General features: G+C 37.3%; 1 protein-coding gene across 1 annotated transcript in view; it reads right to left on the reverse strand.

Moving 5' to 3' along the window:
- Window positions 1-19152, reverse strand: part of LOC135220845 (probable endonuclease 4) — a 333180-nt gene that overhangs the window by 46355 nt on the left and 267673 nt on the right. The window contains exons 7-8 of the mRNA XM_064258405.1: window positions 15216-15324; window positions 12403-12507 (exon numbers count right to left, since the gene is read on the reverse strand). Of these exons, the coding sequence (XP_064114475.1) occupies window positions 12403-12507; window positions 15216-15324 (214 nt within the window). The remainder of the gene's footprint in view (window positions 1-12402; window positions 12508-15215; window positions 15325-19152) is intronic.

Genomic DNA, 19152 nt, shown 5'->3' on the forward strand with positions numbered 1-19152 from the left:
CAACCTTCCATATCTTCATCGTCAGGTTCCATTTAAGGTAAGAAGTGACTTAGCAAAATATATATTAAAATTTAGCCCGGGTTAAAGGAGGGGTCGCAGGAAGGGGCGAAGCCCCCCCGGGTAGGTAAGGAAGGAGCTAGGAAGGACACTGCTTTTAGGTTAGGTTAGGTGGGATGGTTAGGTTAGCTGGTGATTGGGGTAGGTCTAGGGTCTGGTTGGACCGGGTTTCATTCTAGGTTTAGGTTAGGGGGGTTTGTTTTAGGTTAGCTGGTTTAGTTTAGGGGTAGGTCTAGGGTCTGTGACCGGGGTCCTTCTAGGTTAGGTTAGGGGGGTTTGTTAGGTTATTTAGCCTGGTTTTAGCTAGATTAGGGGGTAGGTTTAGGTAGGTCTAGGGTCTGAGACTGGGGTCGTTCTAGGTTAGGTTAGGGGGGTTTGTTAGGTTAGCTGGTTTAGTTCAGGGATAGGTTTAGGGTTTGTGATGAAAGATTAAGGTCTGTGCTATACTTAACAGCTTTCAGGATTTGTTTTCTAACATACACCATTTTTTTTTATTGCAAATATCATTAGACGCACCCCCCCCCCCAACCCAAAACCCGGTTCCACCTGTGTATATAACTGTATGTAGTATTTGTATACCATGTAAATATGTATAGCCTAGTATTTATGCATTATATTATTAAAGTGTTTGAATGATGCTAAAGTATTTCAATATCCGAGGAAACAGTAGTAAATTTCCCCACAATGAGTTTTAGGTACATATGTATATCTAAGATGACTTAAATTATAAAAGCCTTTTATGTATAAGCTAGCTTTTGCAACAACACATATCTTACGAAAAATTACTTATGTGAAGATGGTTTTAGTAGTACAAATGATAGTTATTGTATCGTTAAGATGGTTTTAGTAGTACAAATGATAGTTATTGTATCGTTAAAAATATCAAAGTGAACGAAGTCGCAAAGTCGATTCTATGTCATGTTTTTCCTAAACGCGTTGACTTAAAGGAGAACGTTATTTTGGTTGTTTTATCACTGCCACAAACCCATAACAATGCAGTGTATGTATGATAATTCTAAACTATTATTCACTACCAAAATAACGATGATATTTTGTATTGAAAATTAATGTTACATATATTCCAAACATTATTACTACGTACCATGAATAGTACTATAAATATTTCGAAAGATAATCTTGCTGTGAACACTACCATAATTTGATTTTCATATACGTACTTACATTTTGTCAGCTGGCTGGCCTCGCATAGATAAAATTTATTTCACTGATATGGAATTACTCACGAATAGCCTTTTTATTATGAAGATTATGACGACTTTAAAGGAGAACGTTATTTTGGTTGTTTTATCACTGCCACAAACCGATAACAATGCAGTGTATGTATGATAATTCTAAACTATTATTCACTACCAAAATAACGATGATATTTTGTATTGAAAATTAATGTTACGTATATTCCAAACATTATTACTACGTAGCATGAATAGTACTATAAAAATTTCGAAAGATAATCTTGCTGTGAACGCTACCATAATTTGATTTTCATATGCGTACATACATTTTGTCAGCTGGCTGGCCTCGCATAGATAATATTGATTTCACTGATATGGAATTACTCCACGAATAGCCTTTTTATTATGAAGATATGACGATAATATGTAAGGTAAAAAATGTGCTTTTATGTATTTCGTTTTACGCTTCGTCGCCAATAACAAACAGCAATACTTACGATAATCTATGACAAATAGCGTTTGTATGACTTCATTGTTCAGAGAAGTTATATACGAATACTGCCAAAATAATAATGAAGTTCGAATTAATTTTAGCCTTAATGTTATTACTACTGTAATTACACTACCACTACTATTAAAATTTCTAAAAGTTTATCAAACAAAAAATGTCGCTTTGAACGCAACCGTATACATAAACCATTTTCGTACGTAAAGGTATATGCTTACATTTTGTGGCTGGCCACTCCGACGATAAGTTGAGTGCAATGATGTGGAATTATTCTTTGAATAGGCTATTTATTATGAAGATATGACTATAATATATATGGTAAGAATGGTTTTATTACCTTTATTGTCAGTTAATATCATAATGTGAAGTGTTTGTGTACGTTGGTGGTTATCGCACTGCAACTACGCTTAGCCTACCAATGAACGTTGTACATAAACCTTGAATAGGCTACTCATTTCGAAGATAGGACTAATATATTAGGTGAGAATGGTTTTATTACCTTTATTGTCAGTTAATATCATTATATGAGTCTTTAAATGAATGTTGGTAGTTATCGGACCACGGCCGAGGGTTAGCCTACCGAAAAACATCGCATACGCAACACAACAAACCCGTGATGCAGCGATTCATACCAGTGATGTAACATGAGAAACGGTCCAAGAAAAAACCCGTGATTAACTGGATCCGTGAATACTGATCCATGAATAAGCGATGCCCCACTGTATATATAAATATATATATATATATATATATATATATATATATATATATATATATATATATATATATATATATATATATATATATATATATATATATCAACTCTCACCGCAGTCTGCTCAATAATGAGCCTGAACTATATCCAAAGTTACGATAGTTATAAATTTTACTGCTAAATTACATGTACAGTGGTACCTCAACATGCGAAAGTCCCAGCTTACAAAAAATTCAAGTTACGAAAGCAAATACGAAGATTTTTTTTGGCTCTACATACGAAAATAATTCAGGTTAAGAAAGGTTAATGCTGTGAAGTCCCGAGATTCGCCCGGACCACCGATAACAATTTTAAAACTCGCGCCACCAACTGAGTAGACTCGCCACCATCCTCCCGCTCTCCCATTGGTTCCTAATGCTAATCACCGCCAGAAGATCCTGCTCTCCTATTGGTCAGCATCTCTCCCATCGTGCTCTACGTAAAGGCTTCCTTTGCCCACTGCTTTGCACCAGCATTTATGCACGCACACGGAATTCATTTGTTCACATATACGATTTTGTTTATTAACGTAAATTTGTGTTAGTGATTTCCTTATACTACTTTATCGTGTTGTGCGAGAACTTTAGTATACTACGTAACTTAATTACATATAGTATACGTAGTCATGGGTCCAAAGAAAGTTGCTGAAGTTCACGGAAAGAAGAGAATGCTTTCTATGGAGACGAAGATGGAGATAATTAAGAAGTATGAAGCTGGCATGCGGCTGAGTGTGATCGCTAAGGAATAGGGCCAAAATCCGTCGATGATAGGCACCATCCTTAAGCAGAAGGAAGCCATCAAAGCAGCTAAACCTTCCAAGGGCATGACTATTTTGTCCAACAAGAGGAGCAGTGTGCACAATGAGATGGAGAGGCTGTTTCTTGCCTGGATAAAAGACAAAGAAATCGCTGGCGATACGATAACGGAGACGGCAATCTCCCACAAGGCCAGCGCTATTTTCGGTGATTTGACTGCCCAGGCCGAAGACGACAGAGGAGAAGAGACATGACGCCAACCCCAGACTTCAAGGCTTCTCATGGGTGGCTTAAAAAATTCCAGAAACGGACTGGCATCCATTCGGTGGTGTGGCATGGGGAGGCTGCCAGCTCGGACACGAAAGCGGCCGAAGCCTTTATTAAGATGTTCGACGAGATGACAATCAACGAAGGCTACAGTTCTCAGCAAGTCTTCAACTGTGATGAGACTGGCCTTTTATGAAAAAAAAAATGCCTCGTCGGACGTACATCACGGAAGAAGAGAAGAAGCTACCCGGGCATAAACCTATGAAAGACAGGCTTACGCTCGCACTTTGTTCCAACGCCAGTGGGGATTGTAAGGTGAAGCCCCTACTTGTCTATCATTCGGAGACTCCTCGCGCCTTCAAGGCCCACAAAGTGCTAAAGGAGAAGCTTCCAGTGATGTGGAGGGCTAATGCGAAAGCCTGGGTAACGAGACTTTTGTTCACGGAGTAGGTAAATCTGTGTTTCGGCCCGACAGTGAAGAAATTCTTTGAAGAGAAGCGCCTCCCTCTGAAATGTCTGCTGTTGTTGGACAATGCCCCTGCTCACCCACCTGGCCTCGAGGAAGATATCCTAGCGGAGTATTCTTTCATCAAGATTCTTTATCTTCCGCCTAACACCACCCCTCTCCTCCAGCCCATGGACCAGCAAGTGATATCGAACTTCAAGAAGCTGTATACGAAACATCTTTTCAAGAGATGTTTCGACATCACCGATACCACAAACCTCACCTTGCGTGAATTTTGGAAGGAGCATTTCGATATCATAATATGCATCCAACTCATCGATCAAGATTGGCAGGAGGTTTCAAAGCGAACCTCGAATTCTTCGTGGAGGAAACTCTGGCCTGATGCCGTATCCGCCCGAGACTTCGAGGGATTCGACGTGGGCAAAGCTGGTGCAAATTCAGAAACAGTTGACGATCCTGAAACTGTTTCGCAACCAGATCTTGACGAGATTGTTGCACTCGGCAAGTCCATGGGGCTGGTCGTCGATGAGGACGACATCAATGACCTTCTCGAGGAGCACCAAGAGGAGCTTACGACAGATGACCTGAAGGAGTTGGAGGCCATGCAACATAACGTCGCTGAAGAAGAGTTCTCTAGCAGCGGCGAGGAGGAGGAGGACGACCCTATGACAATGGCAGAAATTAAGGATGCTCCAGCTGCCTTTCATAAGGTGCAATCATTCATAGAAAAGACACCCTGAAAAGGCTTACACAGGTCGTATACTTGCGCAGTTCGATGACGTTTGCCTGAGTCGTTTTAGGAACATTGTCAAAAGCAGGCAAAAGCAATCTTCCTTGGATAGTTATTTTTTAAAGAGGCCTTTAGTAGGAGTAAGCAAACAGGAAGATGCAAGTGATACTACAAAAAAACAGAAAGTTGAAAGTGGTGAAGAAATTGAAATTTTGTAAAAGAAAGAAAGAAAAAAAAAATTAATTTTAAGTTTTTTGTAAAGTTAAGTGTTAAGGTTTTGTGCCATTTGTTAATGTGCTTCGTAAAGTTAAGTGTACCTGCAAGTTTTCTGCCGTTTATCCTCCTCCTCTGTCGCCACTTCGGAGATAGCCTCACTCGAAAGGTAAGGTTCCACATTTTACTCCATACGTATGTATATACATACAGTATTTCTTGTATACCATGTACATTAATACACTTTATTTACAGTACTATGTAGTACATATTTGTAGTACGTATTTCTTGTACCCTGTACACTAGTACACTTTATTTTCAGGTATAGTCACGGTTAGGTTTGGTATTGAATGGTCCAAATTGTTGTATTTCATTGTTTATTAGTCAATTTAGCTTTATTATAAAATTTACTGGGGTGTTTTTGTAGGGCTTGGAACGAATTAGGCAATTTACACGTAAAATGCAGTTCAAGATATGAAAAGCTCAAGTCACAAAGGCCGCCTCGGAACAGATTAATTTCATATCCTGAGGTACCACTGTAATCATTCCATAACATTTACTCTTATTATACAAAAATAAGTTTTCTTCATAACCAATAACAATATATCCTATCAATACAGTCATACCCCTACATACAAAAGTCCCTACATACAAAAAATCCAGGTTACGAAGGCAAAGACAAAGATTTTTTTGCTTCTGTGTACGAAAATAATTTAGGTTACGAAAGGGTGTACTGTAAAGTCCGAGATTCGACCGGGCCACCGAGAACAATTTTAAAACAAGTGCACCGCCAACTCAGTAGACTCGCCACCATCCTCCCGCCCTCCCATTGGTTCCAGAAGCTAGTTACCGCCGTAAGATCCTGCTCTCCTATTGATCAGCCTCTATCCCATCATGCAGCTACATACACGTGGAATTTGTTCGTTCGTTCACATAGATTTCATTCGTTAACGTAAATTCGTGTTAGCAACTTTGCTTACGTTGTACTGTAAGTTACTTTATCGTATTGTGTGTGAACTTAATTACTTATATTATTAGCCATGGGTACCAAGAATGTTGCTGAAGTTCACGGAATGAAGAGGATGCTTTCTAGTGTCAATGTTTTCTGCCATTTTGTAATGTGTATCATAAATAAAGTTAAGTTTCATGTTTTCTGCCGTTTGTCCTCCTCCTCTGTCACCATTTTTGGACATCGCCTCACTCAAAAGGTAAGGTTCCACATTTTACTACATATGTACATACATGTATGTACAGTATTTCTTGTACCCTGTACACTAATACACTTTATTTACAGGTACAATAACACTTAGGTTAGGTATTGAATGGTCCAAACTGGTGTATTTCATTGTTTACTCTTCAATTTAGCCTTATTATAAAATTTACTGTGGAGTTTTATAGGGCTTGGAACGAATTAGGCTATTTACATGTAAAATGTTGTTCTGGATATGAAAATACAGGCAGTCCCCGGGTTACGACGGGGGTTCCGTTCTTGAGACGCGTCGTAAGCCGAAAATCGTCGTAAGCCGGAACGACGCTTGGAAATATGTCTTAAACTAATAAAAAGTTATAAAAACCTTACTTGTAATCCTTTGGTTACACTACATGTTGTTTCCTGTAGTTTTATGTACAACCTGGAGTTATTTTCATAAAAGAATGCTGGTTCTTGAAGGTAAAAACTATTGTAATCCTCTGGTGACACTACATTCTTGAAGTTTTATGTACAACCTGGAGTGATTTTGCAAAATCTTGAGGGCTACAAGAACAGCTGATTACTATTTACGTATCATATAGACTAATTAAAGTAAATGTATCTTTAAATAGGCTTATATATTAGTATCAACAAAACATTTCCTGCCATGAGTCAGAGGCCGTTTAATGAAACGAACACTTCTCTGTCCCATCTGTTCAGAAAATAAACGTTACGTCAATCTCCGAGACCATTGTTGCCAAAGCGTCTCTCCTCTCTCTCTCTCTCTCGTCTCCTCCTCCTCTCTCTCTCTCTCTGATCAAATTACAATGGAAACTTGACATACGATTGCCCTATACGAATGTTTTGAGATATAAGAGAAAATTTGCGAAAATACAAGCTTTGATATACAACGAAATATTTGAGATACGATTTTGCGATGAGTGTTTAGTTGTATAGGCGACCGATAAATGGCGTTCAGTCTGTTTGTTTGTTGGTGCTGCATGTTAACACGTCGTTGTTTAGTTCGTTGTATTTGCGCCTATTTTTCGTGTTATTTTGTCTATTTTATTATTAACCATGGGTCTCAAAGCTAAAGACAAAGCAGGTGATAAGAAAAAACAACCAGAAAATGATTTCGATGGAAGCAAAACATGAAATTATAGCAAAGCATGAACGTGGCGTTCGTATCGTCGATTTGGCAAACGAGTATGGTCGAAATCCTTCTACAATATCCACGATCATCAAGCAGAAGGAAGCTATAAAACCCCCGAGACCATTGTTGCCAAAGCGTCTCTCTCTCTCTCTCTTCCTCCCTCTCCTTCGTCTCTCTCCTCTCTCTCTCCATAGTCTCACTCCTCACTCCTCCGTCTCTCTGCTCTCTCTCCTCTCTCTCTCTCCTCTCTATCTGAAATCAAATTACGTACTGGATAATGTCTCTCTTTGGATACTTCGATTTTGCCAAATATTGAGGGCTACAAGAACAGTTGATTACTATTTACGTATCATATAGACTAATAAAGTAAACGTATCTTTTAAATAGGCTTATATTATTAGTATCAACAAAAACATTTACGGGCATTTACTCTCTCTCTCTCTCTCTCTCCCTCTCTCTCTTCTCCTCTTCTCTCTCTCTCTGAATCGTCTCTCTCTCTCTCTCTCTCTCTCTCTGATCAAATTACTGGATAATGTCTCTCTTTGGATACTTGGAATTTGCGTTGTAATCTAACCAGAAACTTCGTTTTGTTATTATTACTGGAAACAAGCAATGATTTTTTCATTATTTGCGCTTTTGGACTGTTATATGTAAACTAGTATGTATTCATTCGCTCGGAAACTAGTTCCGCATATGAGGCGTCACTAAAAAACATAGAAAAATACAACATAAAAAGTGTCGAAAATCATCATAATCTCAAAATTTTTGTTGTAATCTAACCAGAAACTTATTTTTTATTAATATACTGTGCTAAACTATAAAGGATTTTTATCATAGTATGCGTTTTTTAAAAGCGTCGTTAACTCGGAGCGTCGGAAGACGCCTCTCCTCTCTCTCTCTCTCTATCCTCCATCATCTATTCTCTCTCTCTCTCTCTGATCAAATTACTGGATAATGTCTCTCTTTGGATACTTGGAATTTGCGTTGTAATCTAACCAGAAACTTCGTTTTGTTATTATTACTGGAAACAAGCAATGATTTTTTTTTCATTATTTGCGCTTTTGGACTGTTATATGTAAACTAGTAGTATTCATTCGCTCGGAAACTAGTTCCGCATATGAGGCGTCACTAAAAAACATAGAAAAATACAACATAAAAAGTGTCGAAAATCATCATAATCTCAAAATTTTTGTTGTAATCTAACCAGAAACTTATTTTTATTAATATACTGTGCTAAACTATAAAGGATTTTTATCATAGTATGCGTTTTTTAAAAGCGTCGTTAACTCGGAGCGTCGGAAGCGTCAGCGTCGTAACCTCGGAACAAGCGTTGTAACCCAGGACGGATTTTTCCATTGAATATTTAAGAAAGAGCGTCGTAACCTCGGAACGTCGTAAGCCGGAACCGTCGTAACCCGGGGACCGCCTGTATCAGGTTACGAAGACCGCTTCGGAACGGATTAATTTCGTAAACTGAGGCACTACTGTATACATTTTTATTCATAACCTATATAACCGTCTACATTATTATTCATAACCTATATATGCTATCATTGTAGGTACACGCTTTCTGTTTCCCATTTAGATATTGGAGGGGCAAATTCTAAACAAATAAACAATGAGGATAAAGTAAACAAATGCTGAACAGCTATGATAAACAAAACTGCACGTAACCCTACACAAATCATAAGTCGGATGACAACTCGCTGTAGTAAAATGAAGTTTGCTGTTCTAATGTAATCATTATCATTACTTTGAAAAATAGTTATCGTGAAAGAAAACAAATCTTACATAAATCAGCCATTGTCGATATCCCAGGTGAGATGCTTTGGTTCCTTCTCCTCCGGCACGCAGTCTTTCATATTTCTCCCTCAGACGGATGACGCTTCTCTTGATTCTTGGCAGTTTGTAAATAGTATATGTGATAATGCTCAAGAAGTGATGAAAATCGGGTAAGGAAATGCAGAAAATTTGTCATACAGTACAAGAGCTTTGCCTCACCAAAACACACTCACAATACGTGAACATTAATGGGTAAATATGACGCTATTATGTACCGTTACCTACGATTATATAATTGCATATTTCTGACAATGCATAATAAAAAATATGTCAAGACATACAAAATATCATATGTATACAGGCAGTCCCCGGGTTACGACAGGGGTTCTGTTTTTGAGACACATTGTAACCCGAAAATCGTTGTAAGCCAGAACATCATCAAAAATCCTAAGAAAACCTTACTTTTAATGTTTTGGGTGCATTCAAAACTATGTAAACTGCATTCTTATTGCATTTTTCATCAAAAATACCTTCAAATATTGATTATTTTGCATTTTTGGTGTCATATTTCTTCTGCCAGATGAGCGTTGTAGGTGTTGTAACCCTGGAAATAATTTCTGAAGAATATAATTGAAAAGCGCCTTAACCTCGGAAGGTTGTAAGCCGAACCCGTCGTAAGCCGGGGACTGGCAGTGCTTGTTGGTATCGTACACATGCGATACGATGATGATGAGTTCAAAATATCAAGATACATAGATATATATATAAATCATTTCATTTTTTTTGCAAAGAACGTACCAGTCCTTATTGAAGAAAATGGGTATTTTAGTGGGACACACATATATTTCTCAACTTTCTACTTCAATATTTGCAATCATAATAACATTGAGTGACAGTTTGTGGTTCAATGTCACTCAGAGGGCGATATCACGAGGCAATATCCAGATACATAAGATACATATTTGCTCTGATATGATATTTTTGAAAGAAAAAGCCAGTTTTTACCTTGGGTAATGTATATTCTAGTAGGAGAGAAAAGTATATTTCTCACTACTACCTAAAAGTCATATAGACATTTTGTAACAATTATTCGCTCAATGCCACTCACAGGCTAGTAGATGCACTGAACAAATATGTAAAATAACCCACCTTAAAAAAATTTTTTTTTTTGCAATAATACTTCAGGACATGTTTATACCAATAACTAAAATTCAATAATCTCTCGAAAATCGGTGTCGCCGCGGCCCTTAATAGATGGAAGTGTTCTCTGATGTAAAGCTGAAGTGCAGTGATCAAGTCATAAACATAAGTGGTAGTATGAACACAATCACAATCCATAGGCAATCTGTTGTTGTTAATCCCATATTGTTATTTAACAGAATAACCTGTGTTATTAAGAGCACTCCTGATATTGAAAATTGTCATATGAATTGGCACACCAAAACCAACATATTTATATAGTGTAGGCCTGATGAGAAAAACATCAAAGAATGTGCTTGGCCAGCTCCGTAAGTCAAAAGTGGAACCACTCACAGAATTTCCAGAGAAGAGCATCTTCGTCATAGATGGTGGTTACAGTCTTCATGCTGTTATCCGACCTCCAAATTCAACATATGGAGAAGTCTACCTAGTATATGTGTCGTATATTCAAAACCATTTGGATTAGACACAGTTTGATGGTTATGGCATCAAGGATTCAACCAAAATAGCTAAACAACAACGGTCATCAAAGACTGTCACAAGAGAACTTCTTTTTGATGAGGAAATGAAGAGTAACAACACAAACATCTTTCCTGGCAAACAAGTCACCACTGATTAAAGTGATCTGAAGGAAGTTTGAACATCAAAGAATAAGCACTAAACACACAGAGGCTGATGCCAATTTTTTTATTGCTACAACTGGATTAACACTTATGAGGTCAGAATCAAAGCCAATTGATGTGATTTGTACAGACACTGATTTGCTGGTCATTCTTGTATCACAAATGACTCCCGGAATGAGTCTGTATATGTGTGGTCACAGCCCACCTCTTGTATATGATATCGAAGTCATACAGAACCCCTATAAAAAGGCTTAAAACAGACTACTTTGTTAGTTAAATTTCAAGAAAAACCCACACAAATGTTTATACCTAGTTTTTCAAGTTTTATCACAAAAAGTGCATTTCATGATGAAATTCAGAAAAAAAAGGAATGTGAAAATATTTTTCACAGAAAAATACTACGAATAAGCGAATTTCCTGCAAACAATAGCAGGGATATGTTCCAGAGAAAGATCCATGAATGCACGAGTCCGTGAATTTGGAGAGCGCGAATATGGGGGGTCCACTGTACTTTTCTTCGGGTAAAACTAGTGTGTTCTTGGACACTTTTTCCTTGGGTCTAGTGGTGGCTGTTCAACAAATTATGTGGTTCATCGAGTGCTCCTGGCAGGACAGTTTAGTATCTTACCTATGATGTTGGATAAGAAAGTCAGAGTGAATGAGATGACAAGTCTTCTTCCTTTCTCTTTCTTTTTTTCTCTACTGGGAGGCAGTAGATTGAATAATTTCATCACAGTACTATGCTGGAGCTGGTTAGATGCAAGTGAGCTAGCTTCCATTGTAGTACGTATAAAGTTTTATATGTTTCTTCCTACACAACACAAATTCTTTTTAGAAGCAAGTCCCATTCCTCTCTCTTACAAGGGGAGAGGAGAAATGGCAACAAACAAAACTGGTGGCTAACAAGTTTTGTCGTCTCCAACATTACTTTACCATCATCAAGGCAATATAGATATTAGATATGTATTTTATAGTTTATTAGCCTAGATGTTTGGCTGTTCAGTATCCTATGCTCAACATATCAGAGGTTTATGACTCCTTCCTATGGTCAGAAAGTGAGCACCAGTGGTCTGGACCTCCAGTTGGTTCTCAAACTTTATCATCATCCCTCCAAGAGTAAGTCATCCTTACATTAAGACCAAGGTTTATTCTGTATATGAACAAATGGCAAAGTTTAAATAAATTTCCTCTTGACATATATGGCCCACCTCAAGCCATCCCCCGATTCTTTCCTGGGCTAGAAGGAAACTGGTATGAAGATGTATAGTACAGGTAAAGCAGGTCATGTTACTCCTACTCCCTATTGGCTGGTGCCTATTGCCACTAATTTCTTGTGTTATGTTTAACCAAACTCCAACTAGCACCAGAGAATTTATCCCTACATTCAGCCGGATGGTTTGTTAGCTATGAAAAATACAAACTGATTGAAAATTTGTCATATTATGGCTGATAAAGACCTTTAAGCAAGAAACAATGAAAAATCTACTACTTAATTAATGTTAATTTCATTACCTTTAGAGTCATTAATGTGTAGCCCTCGGAGAAACTGCCACCCCACAATCTTACCAAAGTCTTCTATAAATCTTTCAAAGCCAGACTCAGTACCAAGGTCATATCCTATGCAAAATGTCAACAAAGAATTTGATCAAATAACATCTTTAGAAAATATTCATCACATGCAATTTTTTAAAAAGTTTTCAATACTAGCATGTTCTTTATGAAATTATTATTTTAAAGAATGTTTAATGTAACTTTTCAATTCAATAATAAATTGTTTGCAATCTCACAAAGATAAAATTTCTTGAATTCTATTAAAAAAGTAAACAGCAGCTATTAAGATGAAAATACTGCTATATCAAAATACAGGCGGTCCCCGGGTTACGACGGTTCCGGCTTACGACGTTCCGAGGTTACGACGCTTTTTCTTAAATATTCAATGGAAAAATCCGTCCTGGGGTTACGACGCTTGTTCCGAGGTACGACGCTGACGCTTCCGACGCTCGAGTTAACGACGCTTTTAAAAAACGCATACTTATGATAAAAATCCTTTATAGTTTAGCACAGTATATTAATAAAAATAAGTCTCTGGTTAGATTACAACAAAAATTTTGAGATTATGATGATTTTCGACACTTTTTATGTTGTATTTTTCTATGTTTTTTTAGTGACGCCTCATATGCGGAACTAGTTTCCGAGCGAATGAATACATACTAGTTTACATATAACAGTCCAAAAGCGCAAATAATGAAAAAAATCCTTGCTTGTTTCCAGTAATATAACAAAACGAAGTTTCTGGTTAGATTACAACGCAAATTCCAAGTATCCAAAGAGAGACATTATCCAGTAATTTGATCAGAGAGAGAGAGAGAGAGAGAGAGAGAGAGATGACGAGAGAGAGGAGAGAGAGAGAGAGAGAGGAGAGAGAGAGAGAGCTCTTCCGACGCTCCGAGTTAAGGACAGAGAAGTGTTCGTTTCGTTAAACGGCCTCTGACCTCATGCCAGTAAATGTTTTGTTGATACTAATAATATAAGCCTATTTTAAAGATACGTTTTACTTTAATTAGTCTATATGATACGTAAATAGTAATCAACTGTTCTTGTAGCCCTCAATATTTGGCAAAACGAAGTATCCAAAGAGAGACATTATCCAGTACGTAATTTGATCAGAGAGAGAGAGAGAGAGAGAGAGAGAGAGAGAGGAGAGAGAGAGCGGGGAGAGAAGAGAAGAAAAGGAGACGAGAGAGAGAGAGAGAGAGAGGGAGGACGGGATAAAGGAGAATGGATGAGAGAGGAGAGAGAGATTGACGCTTTGGCAACAATGGTCTCGGGGGTTTTTATAGCTTCCTTCTGCTTGATGATCGTGGATATTGTAGAAGGATTTCGACCATACTCGTTTGCCAAATCGACGATACGAACGCCACGTTCATGCTTTGCTATAATTTCATGTTTTGCTTCCATCGAAATCATTTTCTTGGGTTTTTTCTTATCACCTGCTTTGTCTTTAGCTTTGAGATCCATGGTTAATAATAAAATAGACAAAATAACACGAAAAATAGGCGCAAATACAACGAACTAAACAACGACGTGTTAACATGCAGCACCAACAAACAGACTGAACGCCATTTATCGGTCGCCTATACAACTAACACTCATCGCAAAATCGTATCTCAAATATTCGTTGTATATCAAAGCTTGTATTTTCGCAAATTTTCTGTTGTATCTCAAAACATTCGTATATTAGGGCAATCGTATGTCAAGTTTCCAATGTAATTTGATCAGAGAGAGAGAGAGAGAGAGAGAGAAAGAAGAGAGGTAAGAGAGAGAGAGGAGGAGAGGGAGGAGAGGAGAGAGAGGAGGAAGGAGACGAGAGAGAGAGAGAGAGAGAGAGAGAGAGAGAGAGAGAGAGAGAGAGAGAGAGAGAGAGGAGAGAGAGAGAGAGAGAGAGAGATGAGACGCTTTGGCAACAATGGTCTCAGGGATTGACGTAACGTTTATATTCTGAACAGATAGGACAGAGAAGTGTTCGTTTCATTAAACGGCCTCTGACTCATGGCAGGAAATGTTTTGTTGATACTAATAAATAAGCCTATTTAAAGATAACATTTACTTTATTAGTCTATATGATACGTAAATAGTAATCAGCTGTTCTTGTAGCCCTCAAGATTTTGCAAAATCACTCCAGGTTGTACATAAAACTTCAAGAATGTAGTGTCACCAGGAGGATTGCAATAGTTTTTACCTTCGAAGAACCAGCATTCTTTTATGAAAATAACTCCAGGTTGTACATAATACTACGGAAAACAACATGTAGTGTAAACCAAAGGATTACAGTAAGGTTTTTTATAACTTTTTATTAGTTTAAGACATATTTCCGAAGCGTCGTTCCGGCTTACGACGATTTTCGGCTTACGACGCGTCTCAAGAACGGAAACCCCCGTCGTAAACCCGGGGACTGCCTGTACTTGGTTTCTTTCTTTGACTTATTTTTTACACTTATCATGACCCTTTCTTTGACATATTTATTTTTTTTTACACTTATCATGAGTTACATTATCATAAACCCACCACTTCCTCTGCTGGATTAGAACCATTAGCCCTTCTTCATTGTCACTGATACTACATAAAGAATACTAATTCACTAATTCAAAAGAAAATGTCAATATTACCCTCCCTTAATTTCTTTTTATTTATCTCGAATATAGATATCCAACATTTTGAAGGTACTACCAATGATGCCATAGGTGAATGGTAGGGTTAACTATTGAATACAAATTCATGAATAATGAATGTCATTAAAGATAAAAGTTATGGCTAATGTAATTTACCTGCAGCATGCGCATGACATGTATCAAGACAAACACCAATTCTTGTCTTGTCTTTCACATTTTCTATGATGGTTCGTAACTCATGGAAATCTCCTCCAACTGTGTTTCCCTTTAAAAGAAAAAAGTGAATTATTTTTAAGGCAGGAACACTTAAAATTAAAGTCAAATCATTAATACAATTACTGCTTGGAACAGCATTCATGTGGGAATTGAAGAAAACGAAAGAGCAGATACAGTTGCCAAATTGGCTTGCACTATTCCATCAACAATGACACACCCCAGTGTCAGACTTGGGTAACCTCTATCAAGGCTGGCAAACAGATTGGACATCAGTGCCAACTACAAACAAACTGAGAAATATAAAAGGTGAAGTTCATTCATGGATGTCATCATCTCAAAAAGAAATAGCTAAAGAAGTTTCTATTTAAACAAGACTAAGTATAGGCCATACTAGATTTTCACATGGTCATTTGATGTCAAAACTACATTCATACCCAATGAAATGTAGTGCATGCCAAACACCAATGACTGTCCAACACTTGTTAGTTGATCATCCAATTTAGAACCATCAAAGAAGCTTGTATTTTCAAAACTCAACATTAAATGACATTCTTGCTGAAGGTAAAGATTTCTTATTTAATAGAATCAGCATGTTCCTAAGTAAAACCAGTAGTCTAAATATAATGTCAATTTACAATTCCTGAAAACCAGCCCGAGAAGAGCCTGGATAAATTAATCCTTTATAATAATAATAACCAAATGCACAAGTTAATGAGTAGTTTACTAGAACACTGTGGTATTGCAGAGTTAAGCATGTCAGACTGCCTTGTCTTTACATAATCAAAGATATCCATTGAAGAAAGCCATACAGTCGACCTTCACCTATTTGCAGTTCTGGATTAACAGCATCACCTATTCACAGATTTTTCTGTTTATCATATAGGTACATATTATCCTTCTCCTGGCTTCTTCTATTACAAAAATCCTAAACCTCAACGAACAAGAAACAACCTACCTTTAAAATCAACAAAGTCATCCCTGTTCATTGGAGTCCACCAAGTAGTTGTTCACATTTCCTAACCCTCTCTTTCATGTCATAGCTCAAATAAACAATGGCTAGACGAAACTCATGTTCTACCAAAATACAGTTTTATTCCCAAACTTAACATGGAGAGAGAGAGGGTTACAAGAAGTTACAAGAATTAGGACGTCTCAAAGACTTATAAAGTCCATCTGTGGAGAAATCATCTGCTCATTTATCTCTAGGAGTAGGTTTTACAATTCATTCAGTGTTCTAATGATTTTGTCCAGCTTTCTTTTGAACTCTTCCACACTACTGCTGTTTACAAATTCTGGTGGCAGTTTATTCCATGTGTCACATACCTTGTATGTCAAGAAGTTCCCACAATGGGACGTGTTGTATCTCTTTAGTTCTAGTTTCCGTCCATTATTTCTTGGTTTTTCATTTACTCTGAAGAGGTTACTGTGTACTTTTGTTATGCCTTTCAGTATTTTGAATGTCTCTAATGGTTGTCCTGGCAATCATTGTGTTCCTAGGTCATGCATGTTCAGGCTCTCTAGTCGTACTTGGTAACCTATTTGCCTGATGGGTGGAATTAACTTTGTGGCTCTTGCTTGTATCCCTTCTAGTCTATTTATGTCCTTTCTTAGCGTTGGTGACCAAAACTGTACCGCATATTCAAGATGTGGTCTAACTACTGATGTGTAGAGCTGCAGCAACTGCTTCTTTAAGTATCCCACTAGTTTCTGTGCCTTCTTTTCAGCTTTTATGCATTGTTTTGTGGATTTTAAGTCCTTGGTAATAATGATTCCAACGTCCTCTTCTTGATCTACACTATTTACATCAATCTCAAGCAACATGTAGTTGGTATGAGGGGTGTTAGTTCCTATTTGTAACACTACATTTATCCAGATTTAAAGGCATTTGCCTTCTTTTTTACCACTATTTTTCTTAGATCATTTCTTAAACTTTCCACTGTATCTGGGTCTGCTGCATTTGCACCTAGTTTAGTGTCATCTGTAAATTTGGCTATCCTGCTAGTTAAGCCTACATCAATGTCATTACGTAATGAAAATAAAAGAAAAGTGTGGGCCAAGGACAGAACCCTGTGGAACTCTGCTTGTCATATCTGCCCATTCTGATTCTTCACCATTTATTATAACTTTTTGTTTTCTATTACTTAGCCAGTCTTCGATCCAGTCAGCTATTTCTCCTACAATACCTAAAGCTCTAACTTTTGTCATAAGTTTATTGTGTGGAACTTTGACAAAGGCCTTTTGGAAATCTAAATAGGGTATATGTATCTACTACTGTCATAAATACCAAGAATGTTATGAAAAAAACTCCAAGAGGTTTGATAGGCCGGATCTGTTTTGTCTAAAACCGTGTTGGCTGTTTACTAAGTTTTATCAATGTGATTGACAACTGGATCTACAATTATGGACTCAAAAATCTTACAAACGACCGACGTTAGACAGATTGGTCTATAATTTCCAGGCTTTTCTCTTTTAACTTTTTTGTAAATTGGGAGCACATTACCTAGTTTCCATACTTTTGGAGCCTTTTGTTGTTCTGCACTTTTTTTTGTAGAGTTTATATGAGTGAGGAACTATCTTCTCCTTTAACTCTTTTAATTTCTCTTGGATGAATCCCATTCAGGCCAGGAGATTTAACCTGTTGAGTTTGTCTGTTTTGTTTCCCCAACCCAGGATGTCTTAAGAAGACAGAGGGGGAGTTGGAGGTGAGCAGTGCAATGTTGAGACCTCAGGTTTTTAGCTATGAAAAATACAAATTGTCTTAGAAAATTTGTCATTTGTGTTTATGTTAACTACTTGTTTAGTTGTTTGTGTACATACGTTATCTGAAAACAACTTAACTACTCTACTGTAAATATCCAATCTATTGTAACATTACTCGTATGATATTTATCTTTTGTTTACTTAACTATAAAACTGTAAATAAAAGTTAGTCAGTGTATATAGAAATTCTAAGGAATAGGAATAAAGCACAGCACGCAGTTTCTGGAGTTTTATATTTCTAACCAAAGGAAATTCACATGGTGGCAGCGGTTATTTAAAGAATCCAAAAGAAAAAAAAGAAGAAAGAAGACCATTGCTACAAAACGTGTTTTCCTGAAGAAAATGGCTGAATCTGTGTTTCGTTTGCCTCCACCACTAGACCCCTTGGATGATAATCTTGCTGATACTTTCAAAAAATGGAGGAGACAAGTGGACATCTATATGACAGCAAGCGGAGCTAGTTCTAAACCCAAGAAAACGAAGGTTGCAATTATACTCCATTGCGCAGGACCACAAATGGTTAGAAATATTTGACCAGTTTAATTTTGAAAACAGAGGAGCAGAAAGATAATCCTGATGATGTAATTAGGAGATTAGAAGAGTATTGTTGTCCTCGTACCAGTGAAGAAGTGTTACAGTCCTTCAGGTTTTGGAAAATTACTACAAAACAGCCATTTAATTCATTTTTTGATAGAACTCAAGGTTCAGGCCGATAAATGTAATTTTCAAGAAAAAGAGCGAATGATAAGGGATAAAATTGTGTTTTCAGTGACAGGGAAACTACAGGAGCTGCTACTTCGAGAAAGAAACTTAAATTTAGAAAAAAGCTGTCGAGATATGTTTGGCTTATGAAGCAACCGTTAATTGTGCTAAAGAGATGTGCGAAGTTGGTTCTGAGAAATGTTAATAAGGTGAAACAATTGGAGAACCAAAACTACAGATGGTTCCTTCAATAAGGATTTTACGGACTCAAAAAATATGGACAGGTATGCCGAAGTGTCGATTTTTGTGGGTATAAGCATGAATTTGAAAAATCAAATGCCCAGCATGGGGAAAAGTCTGTGAAAGCATGTAAAGGAAGAAACCATTTCAAGGCTGTGTGTAAGAAAACAGTTAA

This window comes from Macrobrachium nipponense, chromosome 2, assembly GCF_015104395.2.
Source record: "Macrobrachium nipponense isolate FS-2020 chromosome 2, ASM1510439v2, whole genome shotgun sequence".
NCBI lineage: Eukaryota > Metazoa > Arthropoda > Malacostraca > Decapoda > Palaemonidae > Macrobrachium > Macrobrachium nipponense.